The sequence below is a fragment of the Eriocheir sinensis genome, chromosome 35, assembly GCF_024679095.1.
Source record: "Eriocheir sinensis breed Jianghai 21 chromosome 35, ASM2467909v1, whole genome shotgun sequence".
NCBI lineage: Eukaryota > Metazoa > Arthropoda > Malacostraca > Decapoda > Varunidae > Eriocheir > Eriocheir sinensis.
Window position 1 is genome coordinate 13,431,229 of NC_066543.1, and position 18,401 is coordinate 13,449,629.

An 18,401-nucleotide genomic window follows, 5' to 3' on the forward strand; every position below is an offset into this window, starting at 1 on the left:
TCATTTACAAAATGGCAACCTTTCAACCAATCTTTAACAGAGTTTAACCTTATTACACATAGCTTGATGCCTCCTGCATGCATGCCAGGAATTTTGCTTATCTACTATTGACACAAAATGATGATTATAAAGACAAATAGAAGGACAATAATATATTGTCACCCATCTGGCAGGTGACAATGAATAATAACAGGGTAATATAAAGAATACCTCAACAGACTTAAACAGCTCCTCCTGTCTAACCTAACCTACTATGGGATGGTAACTTACTGATGGTAGATTAGTAGTTAGATCTGTCTATCTATCCTAACCTAGCACAGTAACCTATCACTGGCTAATAATAAACTATTACCATCATATTAATAACCTATCACCACTAAATTAGAAAGAGTCTGCAGCAGTTGAAAGGACAGACTTTACACAGAAAAAAAATATAAAATCACTGTTTGTAACGACTGGTAGGGACTGCATTATACATTACACTTACACTATGATAATGTATGTTTACTTAAGAGTCTAAATAACACCAAGTGACACCTCAGAAATATTATCCAATAGTGTTCCTGAGAACCATGACAGCACAGGAATTTCTTGAGCAAACACACACACACACACACACACACACACACACAGTGAAGCCTTGTAGTATTTGCACCGACACATTAAATGCACTAAATATGCATACCTGCCTGGGCGCATTCATTGGCCGAGCTGTGGCTTTGTTCCCACGCCTGCCCTCCGAAGACCCCAAAATGAAAGGGCACAGTGACAGCCACTAGAATGTACACTAATGCATGAGTAAAGACGTCAAGCACTACGCGTCACGCCCATACAAACGAGCACTGCATGATGTGACAGATTTCCCAAGCAACTGCAGTATGCCCGCCAGCGCCTGTGTCAGGGTGGTTACAAGGCAGCCCCGCCCCCCGGCCCCGCCCCCCTGCACGGCCCGCTGTGCCCTGCCACGGCCGGCGTCCTTTTATTCATCGCAAAGACCAAGGCAGAGGCAAGGCTGGGAAAACCCTCCGCTTTACCTCCTCCAGCTGCAGGTGCAGGCGTCGTCTGCTGGTGTGTTGTCAAATATTGATATTTTCGTGCAAAGTAGGAAATGAAAGGACTTCCCAAAATTGTTTATTGTATTGAATGAAGTTACAGAAAATCAGGTGAATATTCATACAAACTTAGGTACTAAAGTAATCTTTATGTAGGCTTGGGATAGTATAGATTATCTTTATACGGCATGATACGAAAAGTTCTGAAAACTACAAACATTTCGTCCACAGAGAAAACGAGATCTAGGGATGACTGCGTTGAATGAGAAGCTATGTTGATCGAAAGAGGTAACGATATATCCATGCTTATAGTTTGAACAAATTTATGCGATGATAAATCCTTTTAACCTATAAGTATAGATACCATTAGGCTATCTCTCTTACCTCTATGATAAAAGTCTTTATTATCTATTGTTTATGTGTTAACCTTTGAAAGATCTGCTTACCAGTAAAAAACAGTTTTTCGAAACAAAAAATAGCCTACTTGTTTCTTTTAAACGTACAATAGAACACAGTTACCAGGCAGAGGACATTCACTCACCACAGGACACCATGAATAGAGCGGTCTCCCCCCTGACCCCTGGCGGCGTATGTACGTGAGCGCCCGGACACAGCCCATTACAGGTCAGCGGCAACGCTCTGCAGCAGGAACCTCAGCTCGGCATTCTCGCGCCTCAGCCGCTCCACTCGCTGCGACTCCTCCAGGCGGCCTGCATGACCACACACACACACACACACACACACACATCAGTAACGCTACACAAAATCAAGGCTGAACTTGGAATTGTGACATGAGGTGGAGGAAACATTCTCAAGGCTAGTTAAAAGGTGAATTACAACAACAGTCTAATGTGTTACAGTTCACATTCCGTTAGTGATATATTCAAAACAACTATATTACAGATACTGATTCAAGGTGAAGAGGAATAGACATAGTATACAGGTAGGTAGGCAAGGAGCAGTAAGACTCACCCGTCAGGACGTCTCTGTACTGCGTAAGGGCGTCCTTGATGGTGCCCCACAGCCGCGTTCTCTTGCACAGGCTGTCTACGAAGACCCTCCAGCGGGCCGCCTCTTCCCCCTCCTGCCCGTATAGCTGTTCCGGCCCCATCTCTTCCCCGGTTTTAGGTTTCACCCCGACACTAGCGTTTCTGAGTTAAATGATATGCAAGGATTATGTTTTATAAAGAGCGGAAGAGGGGTTACAGGAAGGATTTATATACTTAGAAATAAGATAACGTGACGCAAGGATATGAGTTTTAAAGGATTTTGCTGTTATGAATTTGGAGACAGCTCAATGTTGGGTGATGCAGATGCATTAAAGTGATGGATGAGGGTAGAGTGGACGGTTGAAGTTGATAAAAGAGTGTAGGTTACCAAATCAGTGTGACAGATAATTATCAATACCTACTTGAGGGTAGAGTAGGGTTGAGTAGTAGGATGAATGACACACACACACACACACACACACACACAGACAGTGACATACCTGGATGTACAGAAGTCGACCAGGATGCTAAGGACGTCTTCGATGGTGAACAGCTCCTCGCTTTCTGAAAACACAGCCATGTTGACTATAGACTATAGTTGCCTCCTTTGTTGTAAAAAAAAAAAAAAATGGTTTGTGACAGGCTGACATTACATTATTACATGCACCCAGGGTACTGAGTGTGTGTGTGTGTGTGTGTGTGTGTGTGTGTGTGTGTGTTGTTTACTACACACTGGGTCTCCAGGTGAGTATCGTGAGGTGAATAATGAATAGCAATAAGCAGGTGATACCATTCTTTTTTTCTTTACAGTAACAACCATGCATTGTTCTCTTCTTCCTGTCCGTCGCCTATTTCATTGTTGTCATGGTAGGTGAGAGAGAGAGAGAGAGAGAGAGAGAGAGAGAGAGAGAGAGAGAGAGAGAGAGAGAGAGGAACCGGAGAGGGAGGAGAAGGAGGAGGAAAGAGGAAACGGAGAGGGAGGAGGAGAAGGAAGGAGGAAGAGAGTAGAGCTAGGATTTGCGTTGTATTTTGACGTAACAGCCATCAACTTAACTAATATGGCTACAACAACAACAACAACAACAACTACTACTACTACTACTACTACTACTACCGGTACAACAACTACTACTACTAATACTAATACTTCTACTACTAATAATAATAATAATGAGAAGAAGAAGAAGAAGAAGAAGAAAAAAAAGAAGAAGAAAAATAAAAAGAAGAAGAAAAAGAAGAGAAAGAAGAAGAGGAAGAAGGAGAAGAAGAAGAAGGTAAACAATAACAATAATTATAGTCACCTGCCCACTCCTCGTCTTCCCTATCGGTGTCCTCGTCCTCGCTGTCCTCGCCTTCTCTGAAAAGGTCACACGCGACCTTCAAACACATAATGTCCCTAACCAATCATAACTGTACTTTTTTAAGGGAGTTTTTTTTATAGTAAATACACGAGAGAGAGAGAGAGAGAGAGAGAGAGAGAGAGAGAGAGAGAGAGAGAGAGAGAGAGAGAGAGAGAGAGAGAGAGAGAGAGAGAGAGCATCATATAGATAGACAGACAGACAGGCAGAAAGACAGACAGACAGATAGACAATCAAAACAAACAAACACACAGACAGACAGACAGATAAACAAACAGACAGATAGAGAGACAATCAAAACAAACATACATACATACAGACAGATAAACAGAGAGATAGACAGACAAACAGACAGAAAAACATAGGCAAGAAGAAACACAGCCACAGCGTCAGAGAGCATAACAGGGTCAGAAAGCACCTCATAGCACCAGTAATCACCCGTAACACACCTGAGGCGAGGTCGCGCGACCCGCCGGGCAAGGTGTCTCTCGACGTGTCGCAACAGCTTCTCCACGTCCGCTTCCGTGTGAATGCTGAGCTCCTGAGGAAAGAGGGAGTCTGGAATGAACGCGGAGACGAAGGAGGAGGAGGTGGGGGAGGAAAATGACAATGAGGTGCATGTGAGGGAGAAGAGGTAACGTAGGAAAGAGCATGGCTATGAGGAATGAGATACGAGGCAAAGTAGAGGAGACGAATGAGGCGTAAGTGGATATAATGTGAGGGGATCGTGGAGGAGCAGGTAGGGTGGGTCTAGGAGGTGAAAGTAGAGGGAACTATAGTGAAACCAAATTGTCGAGTCCGTTGTGGCGTTGGCTCCCGCGGGTCCATTTCTCCCCTCTGCTCTGCCACACAGTTCCAACACCTAGTTTTTCCTCTCATATGTTACCTATAGCTTACATATGAGAGGAAGAGATAGGTGTTGGGACTGTTTGGCAGAGCAGAGGGGAGGAAAGGATCCGCGGGAGCCTGCGCCAGACCGGCCTCGACATATTTGGAAGACTATAGGTGGGTAGAGTGGGAAACGTAGGTTCGATGAAGTGAATGAGAGATAAGTGGAGAAAGTAGTCTACATAAATTAAGAGATAAGATATAGGTGAAAGTAGATGGGTGGGTAAGGTTGTGATGGTCTGGGTGTGGGGGATGAGAGAGGAAGTGGATTGGGAGAGCGAGAGAGTGAGGGAGTGAGGGATGAGAAAATAGAGGGGAGGGATATGATCAGAGCAGGTATAGTGTGACAGTGAAAGATGAGAAAGGAATGGAGATGAGGTGAAGTGTATGAGCAAGAAGGAGAGAAAGTGCACGGAGTAGGAGAGCGAACGAGTGAGCGAGGGAAGGATGAGATGGCAGAAAAGGAACGGATATCATCAGAGCTGGTATAGTATGACAATGAAACATGGAAACGCAGGCAACAGAAAGCCTATTGGCTCATTACGAGGTTGCCCGCTTTGGTGATTTAATCTGCTCGACAGCCTGGGGCCTGGGGAGCAGATGAAAGCACCTCGACATTGAGGAGTAGATGAAAGCACCTCGATATTGAGGAGCAGATGAAAGCAACTCAATATTCAGTTTACTCCCGACGCAGCGAAGTGACGGTCGATTCTATATTTGAAGGAGTTGATAGTATTCGCATTTACTACTTCTGAAGGAAGATTGTTCCAGTGACGGATGACTCGGTTTGAAAAGAAACTCCTTCCGATGTCTGTGTTACATCGCTTAGACTGAATGGGTAAACCGTTATTTCTAGTTCTTAGGTTGGTTTGCAATTCAAAGAAATTGGAGTAATCGACGTTATTGAATTTTTTCAGATACTTGAAGACTTGAATCATATCTCCTCGTAGGCGTCTTTTCTCTAATGTAAAGAGATTGAGTCGCTTGAGTCGTTCCTCGTACGGTTGAGCCCTTAAGGTTGGTATCATTTTCGTGGCGCGTCGCTGAATCCTTTCCAGTAAATCAATGTCCTTTCTGTAATTAGGAGACCAGGAATTAGGATGAGAACAGGGGCGTTCCTAGACATTTTGGGGCCCGGGGGGCTCATTCCCATTTGGGGCCCCTCTTATGGGGTGAGAGGCGAGCACAATGAGCCAAAGCAGCTGCGGGGTTTAGTGGGGTGCTGTTAACCCCCACCCCCCCACCCCGGGAAAATTTTTAGAATATGAGCAATTGTAGAATCATTTTAAAGGCACTTGTAAATGCAAATTTCAGACATTTTATTTCTTAAAACTAGGTGCACACTGAATAATTGAACATTTTTGTTACATTTTTGTTTACAAAATTTAAAAAGTGAGACCCAAATTTGTCTTTCGGTCCAAATATAAATGGGGCCCTTGACCATTTCCACTGAATTTAGCTTGTCCTCCTGCCATAGCAGCAATGATTAAATTTCGCCCCCCTCAGGAACGCCACTGGATGAGAAAGGTAAGGAGATCAGATGAAGTGTATGAGCAACAAAAGCAATAAGGTGAATAGAAAGTGTATGAAGAGAGAGAAGGAGCGTACGTGAATGAGAGCCTGGGCCTTAAAGAGGAGTAGAGAAGAAAAACGAGGGCCTCAGGGTAGTGGTGGAGGGCGGGAGTGATTGAGATGAGAAGGAAAGTGAAGTGGATAGAGTAATAAGGTTATGCCGGATAAGTGGAGGGGAAGGGAAGTGGGCATGGTGAGTAAAGATGAAAAGGATGACCGAGGAGATGAAGTTAGGCGCTGGAAGAGGAGAGTGAGTGAATGAGTGATGTTAGTGCAGGAAAAAAAAAACGGTGGGAATAGGACATACCTGTCAAGTCTTACGTTTTTTGCGTAAGTTTTACGTAATTTCGGTGATTTTCAAGTTTTACGGCGTAAGTTGAAAATCTTACGTTTTTTCTCCGCTTGCGATGTTTTTTTTTTTAATATGTTTGTTTTAAACAATTTGAAATATATCGTACGCACCATATTTAAATTCATGTGAGCGTGCTGAGTAACGGTTACTGTTACGGTTAGTGTGTGTGTGTGTGTGTGTGTGTGGGTGGGGAGGAGGAGGAGGTACCTCGTGCACCCTGCTTGAGTCCGTCGGAACGGGCGCGTCACTCACTCGCCCAAGGCCGAGAGAATAAGTATTCTCTTGGCCTTGCACTCGCCCTCCTGCCCTCACCCACGTAGGTAAGAACCCCAAATTCTCCTTTTCAAGTGTTATATTTATGATTCCCTTTCCTGTAATTATCTATGGATACATCTCTCTCTCTTACAGCGACGGTGCACTAGTGACTGATAGCCAACACGTTGCAAACCTATTAAACAATTACTTTTCCTCGGTGTTTAATAATAACAGTCCTCCCACCACCACCAACAACACCAGTACTAATGTAAATCCCGAGCATGCATTGTCTAACTTTGAAATAAAACCCGATGAAGTCCTTAAAGCCCTCAAATCACTTAAAACAAATAAAAGTCCTGGACCTGATAAAGTATATCCAACTCTGCTGAAAGAAACAAAGAGCGAAATATTCTCCTCCCTCACAACCGTATTCAATATGTCCTTGCGACAAGGCATCGTCCCTTCAGATTGGAAAAAGGCTAACGTGACACCGATTTTTCAGGAGACAAAAAAGTACCAGGTAATTACAGGCCCATTAGTCTAACTTCGGTTGCAGGTAAGCTACTTGAGGGCATAATTAGAGACAAAATTGTGAGTTACCTTGAAAGCCACTCGTTAATTGGGGACTCACAACATGGCTTCCGAAACAAAAGATCCTGCCTATCAAATCTATTAACCTTTTATAACGACCTCTTCACTGTTTATGACGTAACCAAATCACTGGACGTAGTCTATCTTGATTTCCAGAAAGCGTTTGATAAAGTCCCGCATCATAAATTACTTTACAAATTAAAGCAAATAGGTATTGACGGTCAAGTAAACCAATGGATCGCGAATTGGTTGAGCAACAGACAACAAAGAGTAGTGATTGACGGATTTAACTCAGAGTGGGCGCCGGTCACTAGTGGCGTCCCTCAGGGCTCGGTTCTTGGCCCAGTGCTCTTCATTATTTACATCAACGACGTGGATGTTGGACTCAATAACCGCATTAGTAAATTTGCAGACGACACAAAGATTGGTAACTCGGTTCTCACTGACGAAGACAGGCAAAGCCTCCAAGAGGATTTGCACAAAATTTCAGCTTGGTCGGATAGATGGGAGATGCCCTTTAACGTAGACAAGTGCCAGGTCCTTCAAGTTGGAACGAGGAATAAGAAGTTCGATTACGAAATGCACGGCGTTAAACTCAAAAGCGTTCAATGCGTCAAGGACTTGGGGGTCAAAATCGCGTCAAACCTCAAATTCTCACAGCAATGCATCGATGCAGCAAATAAAGCGAACAGAATGTTGGGCTTCATTAAAAGAAACTTTTTATTTAAGAATAAAGATGTAATACTCCCGCTCTACAACAGTTTAGTCAGACCCCACTTGGAATATGCGGTACAGTTTTGGTCTCCCCACCATGCAAAGGATATTGCTAAATTAGAAAGTGTTCAGCGTCGGGCAATGAAAAATATCCCTTCCTTGCGCAACAAATCCTACGAAGAAAGGCTTTCTACCCTTAACATGTTCTCTCTTGAGAAACGTCGCCTCCGAGGAAAACTGATCGAATGTTTTAAAATACTTAATGGTTTCACGAATGTAGACAGATCAACATTGTTTATGATCGATGACACTTTGCGCACGAGGAACAATGGCGTAAAACTCAGATGTAGACAAGTAAATTCAGACTGCACCAAATTTTTCTTCACCAACGTTGTAGTGCGAGAATGGAATAAGCTCCCACCATCAGTGGTCCAGTGTAACACGATTGACTCCTTCAAAAATAAGCTCGACCGTCAGTTCCTTCAACTTAATATCAACTAGAGTAGAAATGCAACGTTTTGGAGTCTTCTGATTAATGTAAAATCACTTAGGTTTAAGGACAGACCACCAAGTCTGGACCATGGGGTCTGTGTGGTCTGATTTTCTATGTAAATCTATGTAAATTCTCTCTCTCTCTCTCTCTCTCTCTCTCTCTCTCTCTCTCTCTCTCTCTCTCTCTATATATCTATATATATATATATATATATATATATATATATATATATATTAATTCAAGAATTGACTCACTTCCTCTTCTGCCCTCACCCACGTAGGACTCACTCGCTTCTCCTGCCTCACCCACGTAGCCACATATGCTAAAAGCAAAGTTTTCATTCTGCATTTTTAAACAAATTTATATTGAATGACAAAAAAATATGGTTTTCTTATGGTTTAATTACCGTTTTAAACACAAACTTATGGTCTCTAATGCAGAATCTTATGGCAAGACACCACAGTAGCTTTACAGGTACGATAGGATAAGTAAAAGTGAGAGATAGGAAAGGAAGTGGGTCGGACAGGAAAAGTGATGAGGAAAGACGGTGTTGATAAAAGAATACAGTGATTAATATGGATGAAAGAAGATGAAATTGAGATGTGAGAGTGAAGATAGACATATGAGGAATGACTGATTGACCGGCACTGGGTGGGTGGGTGGGTAAGAGAACATAAGACAAGGGTGGGTGACAGGGCTGAGTGGGAGAGAGTAAAAAAACATCGTCATAGTAGGACGAGAGGGAGAACTTAAAGTGCTACTAATGAGAAAGAATCTGGTGGAGGTTCTGGTACAATCTTGAACAATCAAGGAGCGACGAGGAAGCTACAGGGAATATTTAAACATGCTCGGTTGCACGCCAGCATATAGATTTTTTTTTCAATGGGGCAAGGGCGGTGGTTAGAGTGAACCTGCAGGAACTGGATAACGTGCTTGAAAGGGGGGTGGGAGAGAGAGAGAGAGAGAGAGAGAGAGAGAGAGAGAGAGAGAGAGAGAGAGAGAGAGAGAGAGAGAGAGAGAGAGAGAGAGAGAGAGAGAGAGAGAGTTTATATTAGAAAGAAAAAAAAAAGAGAGAGAGAGAGAGAGAGAGAGAGAGAGAGAGAGAGTATGGTGATACATACTTCATTAACTTAATTAATTTACATGTAGATACTTAAACTAATTAGGAATCGGCACACATTTCTATAATCAAGGGGGTTTGTGTGCTCGCGCTTCCCCCAGCCCTCACCCAGAAGACGTGTTCGAGGGTGAGCAGCGGGTCGTGCTCCGTTAGGTGTGTGGCGTCGGTATTCAGCAGGAAGACGGACTCCTGGGCCAGGCGGGAGAGAAAGACTTCCCTCAGGTGACGCCGCTGGGCCGCCTCCTCTTCGTCGCTTGCAGCAGAGGATCCCCGCCCGTCCGTATCCTCGCTCTCTGAAGGGTGCTCCACATCGCCCATCACACACACGGCCCTCTCCAAGTCCTCTGTTGACTCGCCAGTTGTTGGTTTGCCTATGGGTGATAGGCAAATTTTTTTGATATTCTGACGATTGATAAAAATTAGGTTTGGACAGGTCATATCCCCCATAAAACGAATAACAAATGGACAATCAAATAAACAGTGATAACCCCCAAAAAATGTTAAAGTCAGGGCCGATAAAGAACGATGTTGAAAGAGAAACAAGCCCTTTGCCGGAACAGGATGGAATGTACTGACATCAGACAGAGGTGAAGGACATTACGTCAGAGAGATGACGTTTCGGGTTATTGGTTTTGCGGCGGCATCCCTTGTTTATCATTTGCCTTCTTTAGTAATCCAGCTGTTCTTGCTCTTGCGTCAATGTACTCGCGCTCGTGTTGAGGTTGGGGCTGTCGTTAGGATATTTGTAATCAGCTCATCTTTTCTTTCTTACATCAGGCTTGGTACCCTCCAGTCTCTGCTCTCTACCACTGAACGGGTTTCTTATACATGCCACACTTTTAAACTTTTTGGCGCCATTATTGTTCGAAAGACTGCATATTCAACTTTTTTGTTGTTGTTGTTTTGTAACTGGTATATTTCCTTCTTGATGAAATCAATAACTAACCCCGTGCACGAGGGAAGGCCATGCAGGCCACACGTTTCCCAAAGATTTTCCCCACCAACGTTTCATTACAACTCTTGGCTATGACGCTGTATGATAAATTTACCAGGTTTTAGACTTTTTTTATCATGTCCTTCATATGTTGAATTCTAGGAAGCACATTTTTTTTATCGTTTATTGCTACTCCTAAATATCACATTCTGTCCAACAACTCTCCCCCCACTTCCATTTTATTCATTCATCCTTGCAGAGAAGACTTCGAGGACTCACCCGTCTTGGGCCTGAGTATCCTGGTGGCCACGGCGAGGGCTGAGGTGTGGCGGGGGTTGGGGGCGGGGCTCAGGTCCTGCAGGGGCTGAAGGTCTGGCTCGACCCATTCCCTCGCCAACACATTCTGCTGGATGGCCCGCTCCAATCCTATCACCTGCCAGACTCAGATAGATAGGTAGATGTATGATTGATAGATAAATAGATAGATAAATAGAAAGATAGATAGGTAGATAGTTATAGATACAGAATATAGACATAATACTGATAGATAAATAGGCAAAACACTAACAACTGTACCAATACCAATTACTTTCTCATAGTTCTTTTACTACAAACATTCAGTATTACAAGCTTATAGACCTATTAAAATGCACTCTTAATACCAAACTCTTCCGTTTATTAACTTCTCTTCGTAGATCGTTATGTCAGCATGCCCGTCTTGATTTTGAGAATTCTATAGTCTTGCTGACGTATAACAGGGACTATGAATGGACATCAGGTATACTGAAAAATGTGAATGCAAACAACCCTATAGTTTCATATGGCTGAATATCCAAAAGAATACAACCTGAACTTAGGTAGGTCATAATTATCATGAGTGGAATAGATAACCGAAAGTGACTGAAATTGACCTCTTTTCGGGCCTATTGTTCCGTTTTCTCTTGTAGGAGTAGCGCCAAAATAGTTTTTGTTGTTGTTTTTTGCCCTCGAGTCGCCCCCTTGATGTGAAAAAAAACAGTAGCAATCCAGAACTTATGAATGTTAGGACTAGCATAGGTGAAATTAGACTTTGCCGGAGCAGGATGGAGTTCACTATCATTACTTAGAAGGAGCTGTAAGACGTTAGGAAAAGTCTTCGTCATGCAGTGGACTATTTAGTAACAGTTGATGATGATGAGTCCATATTTATGACATATCAAGTAAGCATGACGATTATATTTTAGAGTCATTGCTAAGTGGTTATAGACGCTCCTAGCCACCAACCCACCTGCGTGACGAGGGAGTGAAGGGCGCGGTAGTGCATGAGGGAGAGGGCGCGTGCCTGGTGGGTGAAGAGGGACGAGATGTGGGCCAGCCTCCCGCGGTGCTGCTGGCTCACCTGACGCAGCCGAGCAGCCTCCCGCACCGCTGCCTGCTCCCGCGCCGCCCGAGCAGCGTCCACCGCCTCAGCCTGGAGAGAGAGAGAGAGAGAGAGAGAGAGAGAGAGAGAGAGAGATCACTGGATGTCCTTATGACCGAATCCCATGTTCTATCGTAAGGGCGTGTTGCGTGACTCACCTTCCTCCTGTAGGTGTTGATGACGGGCGTGAGAGCGTTCAGGGAGCGGCGCGCCTCGCTCACCAAGGCGGTGGTCTCCCTGTACTGCTGCTGCAACACCTGCTGACTGTACCGCAGCTGACTCTCTTCCACCTGCTGCGCCGCCTTCATCCGCATCACCTCGACTAGCACCTAACCGAGTAACGAAAGGGAGAGTTTTTTTTTTTTTTTTTTTTTTTGACAATACTGACGGTAAAACTGTGTTGACGAGGTGATGCTTCTATTCCTTGACAACCACCCAAGCATCTCTATACAACCCAGCTCCTTTCAGTGACAAAACACACTCGACTCGCCTTCTCAATATCGGCGTCGAGCTTGTCCCTGGCCGCCACGTGCTCCGCGGCGCCGTGTAGCTTGAGTTCGATGATCTGGTCCAGCCGGGAGGTTCTGTTGTGCAACCGCTCATGGAGTAGGCGCTGCAGCTGGTCGTTGAGGCCCGTCACAGCCTGGTCCCACATGCTGCCGTATTGCTGCACGAGGGAGGAGCGCTCCTTGTCCGCCACGTCCTGCGGCGTAAACATCAACACGCACACATGGTTGACAGAAATCCGTGGAAAGATGAAAAATGACATGTCTTTTTTATATCAGCAATAATGTGGACAATATAAGCGTTAAGCTCATCGGAAATATCAACTTATCATCACAAATACTTTGCGTAGTTTCATAAAAAAAGAAATACATACAAATACGGAAGTTCTAAATAGTTAGCTTGAAAGAAAAAGGCTTATAAAGACTAAATATGCATCTTGACAGTAAGGCTGAATGCAGACAGTGCACGAGATAACTTCATCTCTGGGAAGACTACAACTGCATCGCCTAAGTGCAGGGCAATTGGTGTGGAACGAGGACCCCTGGATAGAAAGAAATTCACAGGTGTGGATACCATCCTATTTAGGATGTACGCGAACACATGCTTGAATCTAAACTGCTTGCAGATATTAATAATGAGTAAAAAACAATTTGATTTCCATCCAATCAAGTTTTGAAAATCGTGGTGTATATAGCTGTACAATCACTGCTTAACATGATGATGATGGGAACAAAATGTATCTCTTGTGTAACAGATAAGCTAAGTAGAGAAACATGAATAATTTTCTGAGCCAACAAGAGGAAGGTGGGTGGCGGGGAGTGAAAAAACAGCAGGTGACATCTCCCCCTGCACCCAATTGCCCCAACGGCCAATTAGCAGAGTCCTTGCTAACTGACTGGAATATAATATTCAGAGGATGGTTTATATTTGTGAAACACAAAGCTCGATCCTCTTTCCATGAATATATATTTCCTGTCTCCACGTCAACAAAGTATGTAGGTTCCACTATCCATGACTGCATTCTAAATTACTCCTCTGCCATGCATTTGCTTATTCTTTTAGCGTGTATACATAACTTCTCTTTGTTCTCATGCACAGCTTTTCTTTCCACGTACGGGCATTGTATTATTGGTATTCTCGCGGGAACGGAACGTCCCATCTAAATAAAGAGAAGTATATATATATATATATATATATATATATATATATATATATATATATATATATATATATATATATATATATATATATATATATATATATATATATATATATATATATATATATATATATATATATATATAAGTATGGTGTCGACAAAATCAATTTTCGGATATTTATATTTTATAGCCGTTTATTTTTGTTACTAGTAGTCCGTAATTACCTTCACACACACACACACACACACACACACACACACACAAATAAATACCAAGGTCGTGCACACTGGACACTGGAATGCCTCCCTTCCTGCTCGTCCTGTACTATGAAGCTTCCCTCCACCGTCGCACTTCCGCCTCCTCCCTCCCCTCGCCCGCACCCACCTGCACTTCTCTCAGCGAGTGGCGGTAGGTGTGGTGCAGCTCCGTGACATGCTCTGTGATGCGCCGCAATAGCTCAGTCCTCTGCCGCGCCTGCTGGAGGAGTTCACTGCCGTAAGAGATGTCCAAAGTGTCTAGTTCTTCCCTCAGCCCCGCCACGATCCGCTCCTTCTGGTCCGACAGCTCCTGCGTCCACTCTGGCATGATATGAATATAGAGATTGCATCATGGACTAAATAGACACACCCAAAAAAATAAATAAAAAAATAATGCGTTCACTCTGACATGTAGATATGGAGATTGCATCAAGGACGCATTAGACACACACACACACACACACACACACACACACACACTCCCACACTGAAATACGCACACTAACCTTGTAGCTGACAGAGGCCTTGGTGGAGGTCCTCGGGCACGCTGAGTCCCACCACCTCCTCCCAGTACTGTTGGATGCGGTGCAGGGCGTCGTGTGTTTTGCGAGAGTCATCCTCCAGCCTCGAGCGCCAGTTCTCCCGCTGCCCCTCGCTCTCCACCCGAGCCACAACCTCCCAACTCAGCGCCGCCACTTCCACGTTCCCCACCTGAGGCATGAGCATTGTTCGTGGCAGTTTGTTACAGTAGTACATTCCAGATTCGACCGGTGATCAAACTTATATCAAATGAGAATTAACCCGGGAACTGAAGGACTCAAGGATCATCGAGAAATCGGCCAAATAATCTGATTCAAACCGTATCCAATACTGTCATCTGATCCACCGAATAAAGTACCTAATCCTTCTTATAAAGTAACATATGACGCCTGATCTCTTTTCTTTTAACATTGGGGCCCCCTCCCATCTCAACTGGACAATTAATCCGATCAAATCAAATTAAAATTGATAACATATTCAAACCACACGGGGAGGAAATGAGAAGGGAGGTAAAAATGTGGTAAAAACAGAAGGAAAACAGAGAGGAAGGGAAAAAAAAGAAGGAAAGAATGGAGCAAGGAAAACAAAGAAAGTGGAAAGGGAGAAAAGCAAGAAAACATCGGGAACAGTAGCTGTAAGTGTAGTAGTAATATTAATGATAGCAGCAGTAGCTTACCATTCACATTTCAGATTCCTTAAGCTCAATTTAGTTGACATATAATCATCCAGCCTGACGAAAGATGGCATGTGTCCCTGAAGACCAGTGGGTGTAGCGAAAACTGGTTCGTAACTCCGTAGAGTATATTTAATATCGTCATTGCAAAGTAAGTTATAAGAACATAAGAACATTAAGAGTCTGCAATAGGCTATTGGCCTGTACAAAGCAGCTCCTGTAAACCTAACCCCACCTTCCCTCACTGTCCATGAATTTTTCCAACCTCTTCTTGAAGAAATCTGTGGTATTGGCACTCAAAACTTAACTGCCAAGCCTGTTTCACTCATCCACGACTTTATTGGTAAGCTAATTCTTGCCTATGTCTTTAGTGAATCTGAATTTATCTAACTTTAACCCATTGCTACGTGTCCTACCCGGCTCCTTTACCATCAAAACTCTATTAACATTCCCGTTATTAAAGCCCGTCATTCATTTATAAACTTAAATCAAGTTTCCTCGCAACCTTCGCATTTCCAGAGAATGCAGATTTAGATGGTTAAGTCTATCCTCATAAGGCATGTTTCTCACCCCTTGAATAATTTTTGTCATCCTCCTCTGTTCAGATGCTGGTATTCCTGATATTCATTCTATATAGTAAGGTGACAAGAACTGAACTGCATGATCGAGGTGAGGTCTGATTAGAGTACTTTACTAATGCTGACTAGAGCTTGAGAGGGACCCCAGTGCATCTATTACTTACGCAGCTACGCTCCTTGAAATGAAACACTGTACCCTGTTTGCACTATTCCTGCTGGCCAGAATGCACTGAGCCCCAAGACAGGGGTCAGAGTTCACTAAGGCTCCCTAGTTCCTCTCAGATCTACTTAGAGGAATATCATTTAAGGAATAATTGTGTTAGGGGAGAAAAATTATGAAAAACAACTAAAAGGAAGAAAAATGCAGAAAAAAGGCAATAATTAAGAGAACTCAAAGAAAGAGTGAAACGGATGCTGCGCCGAAAGCCGTTACGAGATTATCATTTTTGGATGATGAGGCTCATCCACACCGCCAAGAAAGAAATTAAAACATCGAGAATAGAAAATTGAAAATGCAACATCGAGAAAATAAATAAAAAAATCATCCACCTTTCGGCCCCTAGAGCCGCAAGGTGGGTGATGGGTTAGTCTTTTCTGGGGAGACGGAGGCTCATCCAGACCCAACAACATTAAAAGAAAGAAAAGAAAATATCAAAAGAAAAGAAAAGAAAAGAAAAGAAAAAGAAAAAACAAAGTTAACAAAGCAAAATAAGACAAAACAAAATAAACAAAATAAAATAAAATAACGTAATGAATAAATAAATAATTAACCTTATAACTAATGATTGAACTAATTTAACTAATTACCTGTTGGACTAACGAAAGGGAAGAGAGCTGTTAAACCAAAAGTAAGGGGAAAGAAGGCAAAGTTTAGGAGAGTGAAAAACATCTAAAACACATTGATGACCGAAAGAAGGAAAAGAAATGTCACCCTAAACACACTTCCATATTTCCCTTCCTCACTGTATTGCATGGTCCTGGACGGAAGAAAATTGTTGATAAAGGGAAAGAAGTTCAACACGAAAAAAAGACATTACAACATATTGATAAAGAAAGAAGAAAGGGAGGCGCCACTCGATGAAGAGGCGGCCCCTGCTCGTAAAGGCTTGTCGGCGGCTCGCTCTGGCCGGGTGATAACTGAACGCACCCCAACGGAGTGATTAATTAAGGAGCTGCACGTCAGGAAAAACGTCTCTGTCTCATCTACATGTCACTGCTTTCCTTTCGTATTCTGTATCAAGCTCATATTATCCGATATTTCATCCTCTTTTTCGTCCCCTCCAACCAAATTTGTTTTGCACACATGATTTCCTTTCATGAAGTTTTCCAAACAACAAATACTCACGACTAATTATTTATAGTATGCTCATTTTCTAGTGTAAAGGATATTCGGACATGCTGGCTTTTCTTGTGTTTCCTTTAATGTAAATGATAAATGTAGTAATTAGAAAAGAGAACAGATTTTGTAAGTAATCATTAATGTTCTACCACCTTGCGTTGCCTCTTAAAAACACGTTCGCAAATAACATTATAACTTTTCGACTGTCTCTTCGGTATGTTGTTCTTTAATTGAACTCTGATTACTAGAATTCGTGAAAATTTAAAACACTGTCTCCTCACCATGGTGCAGCCGTGTTTGACGAGGGCGTGCAGGTCATGCTCGTTGGCGTGGAGGGAGGCACTGAGGGCGTGGCCAGCCTCCTTGGCCCGCACCACACACTCCTCCTCACAGCTCATGTCTTTATTGGCCTCAGACCTGTTAGGAAGGAACATGGATGAGTGTTGATTGGTAGCGAGCTGACTGTTCTGCGACTGAGCGCTCACTGGAGGGAGGAGGAAAAAAATAACTGCTCATTAATAAGTAAACTAGGCTTAGCCCCCAATATGACAGTTTACAGAGAGATGAGCGGTGTATATATGTACTATGTATTTATGTATGTAAGTATGTAAGTAGGTTGGTAGGTAAATGTTTATGTATATATAGAGTATATACCTACTCTAACAGCCTAATCGAGACTTTCTTCTTTGGGTAACACGCTCAGAATGTGTTTACAGGTCTTTGCAATCCGATATTCTACTCTTTCGACCTACTCAGATCAATATTCCCTAAGCGAGAGCATTGATGGGGATTGGACGGTCGAACTTCTGAGGGGAATAAGTAAATACCATGCTCCGCCTAATGAATTTGAACTAAGCAAAGCTGGGATACTGGAATAACTACCCGGCCACACTGGCGCCGCGTCTAGCCCAAGTATTTTGTAATAACCAGTGCATACCGAAAACAAGAAACGTTAACATAGATCTCGCTGAGTGTGGCACGTGACATGGGTGCACAGCAAGTCTATCGTTTTAATATGTATACTTGTGAGAGCCAACCATGCAACAAGATAAGATCGCCCCCCTTGCGAAATATAAATGTATGTGACAGGGATTGGAATTATGATAAAGCGCAGCAGCCACTCACTCAGGGGCATTATTATGGAGCTGCTCCCTGATCCTCGTGCCCTTGGGTCCCAGCTGTGTGTTAGGGAGGGCTGGGTCAGAAGATCCCCCACCCGTAGCCATGGCTGGGAAACTGCATGCATGGACCGACGCCGTTGTCAAGGCGACCTTCCTCTTCTTCTTCTTCTTCGATCTGGCTGTTCTGTTTCTATCGCTTCTTAGGTTCTCATTGGTTCTTCCTCACACTTAAATACTTCACTACGTACTTTTATTTACTTTCCTGTGCATACTTATATACTTTACTTTGCTCTGAACTCTGTTTTTCTGTACACTTTTTGCTGCCACTGACTTTTGGTTTTTTGTTTTATTTCCCTGTATTTTCTTCATTCTTACTTTGTTCTTTTTTATGAATTTACCTTTCCTGTCCTTTTGTTTGTCTGCGGTAGGCCAATGGCAGTATTTGTAGATAAAGATGTGACAGAACAATAGAAAACTTACATTAGCTAGACACTGACTTGTGGACCGTT

General features: G+C 43.2%; 1 protein-coding gene across 2 annotated transcripts in view; it reads right to left on the minus strand.

The window, feature by feature from the left end:
* LOC127007434 (dynein regulatory complex protein 1-like) overlaps positions 1-18,300 on the minus strand; it is a 19,542-nt gene extending 1,242 nt beyond the window's left edge. Inside the window, exons 1-14 of one of the 2 annotated variants that reach the window (XM_050878440.1) lie at positions 17,897-18,273; positions 17,053-17,188; positions 14,148-14,352; positions 13,769-13,962; positions 12,208-12,420; positions 11,876-12,046; positions 11,586-11,768; positions 10,598-10,751; positions 9,493-9,755; positions 3,849-3,940; positions 3,343-3,398; positions 2,542-2,605; positions 2,025-2,203; positions 1,035-1,762 (exon numbers count right to left, since the gene is read on the minus strand). In XM_050878440.1, the coding sequence (XP_050734397.1) occupies positions 1,671-1,762; positions 2,025-2,203; positions 2,542-2,605; positions 3,343-3,398; positions 3,849-3,940; positions 9,493-9,755; positions 10,598-10,751; positions 11,586-11,768; positions 11,876-12,046; positions 12,208-12,420; positions 13,769-13,962; positions 14,148-14,352; positions 17,053-17,188; positions 17,897-17,997 (2,103 nt within the window). In that variant the 5' untranslated portion in view covers positions 17,998-18,273 and the 3' untranslated portion in view covers positions 1,035-1,670. Of the gene's footprint in view, positions 1-1,034; positions 1,763-2,024; positions 2,204-2,541; positions 2,606-3,342; positions 3,399-3,848; positions 3,941-9,492; positions 9,756-10,597; positions 10,752-11,585; positions 11,769-11,875; positions 12,047-12,207; positions 12,421-13,768; positions 13,963-14,147; positions 14,353-17,052; positions 17,189-17,896 lie in introns of those variants that run through there. The other variant, XM_050878441.1, reaches the window with a different exon arrangement.
* Positions 18,301-18,401: the final 101 nt, after the last annotated feature.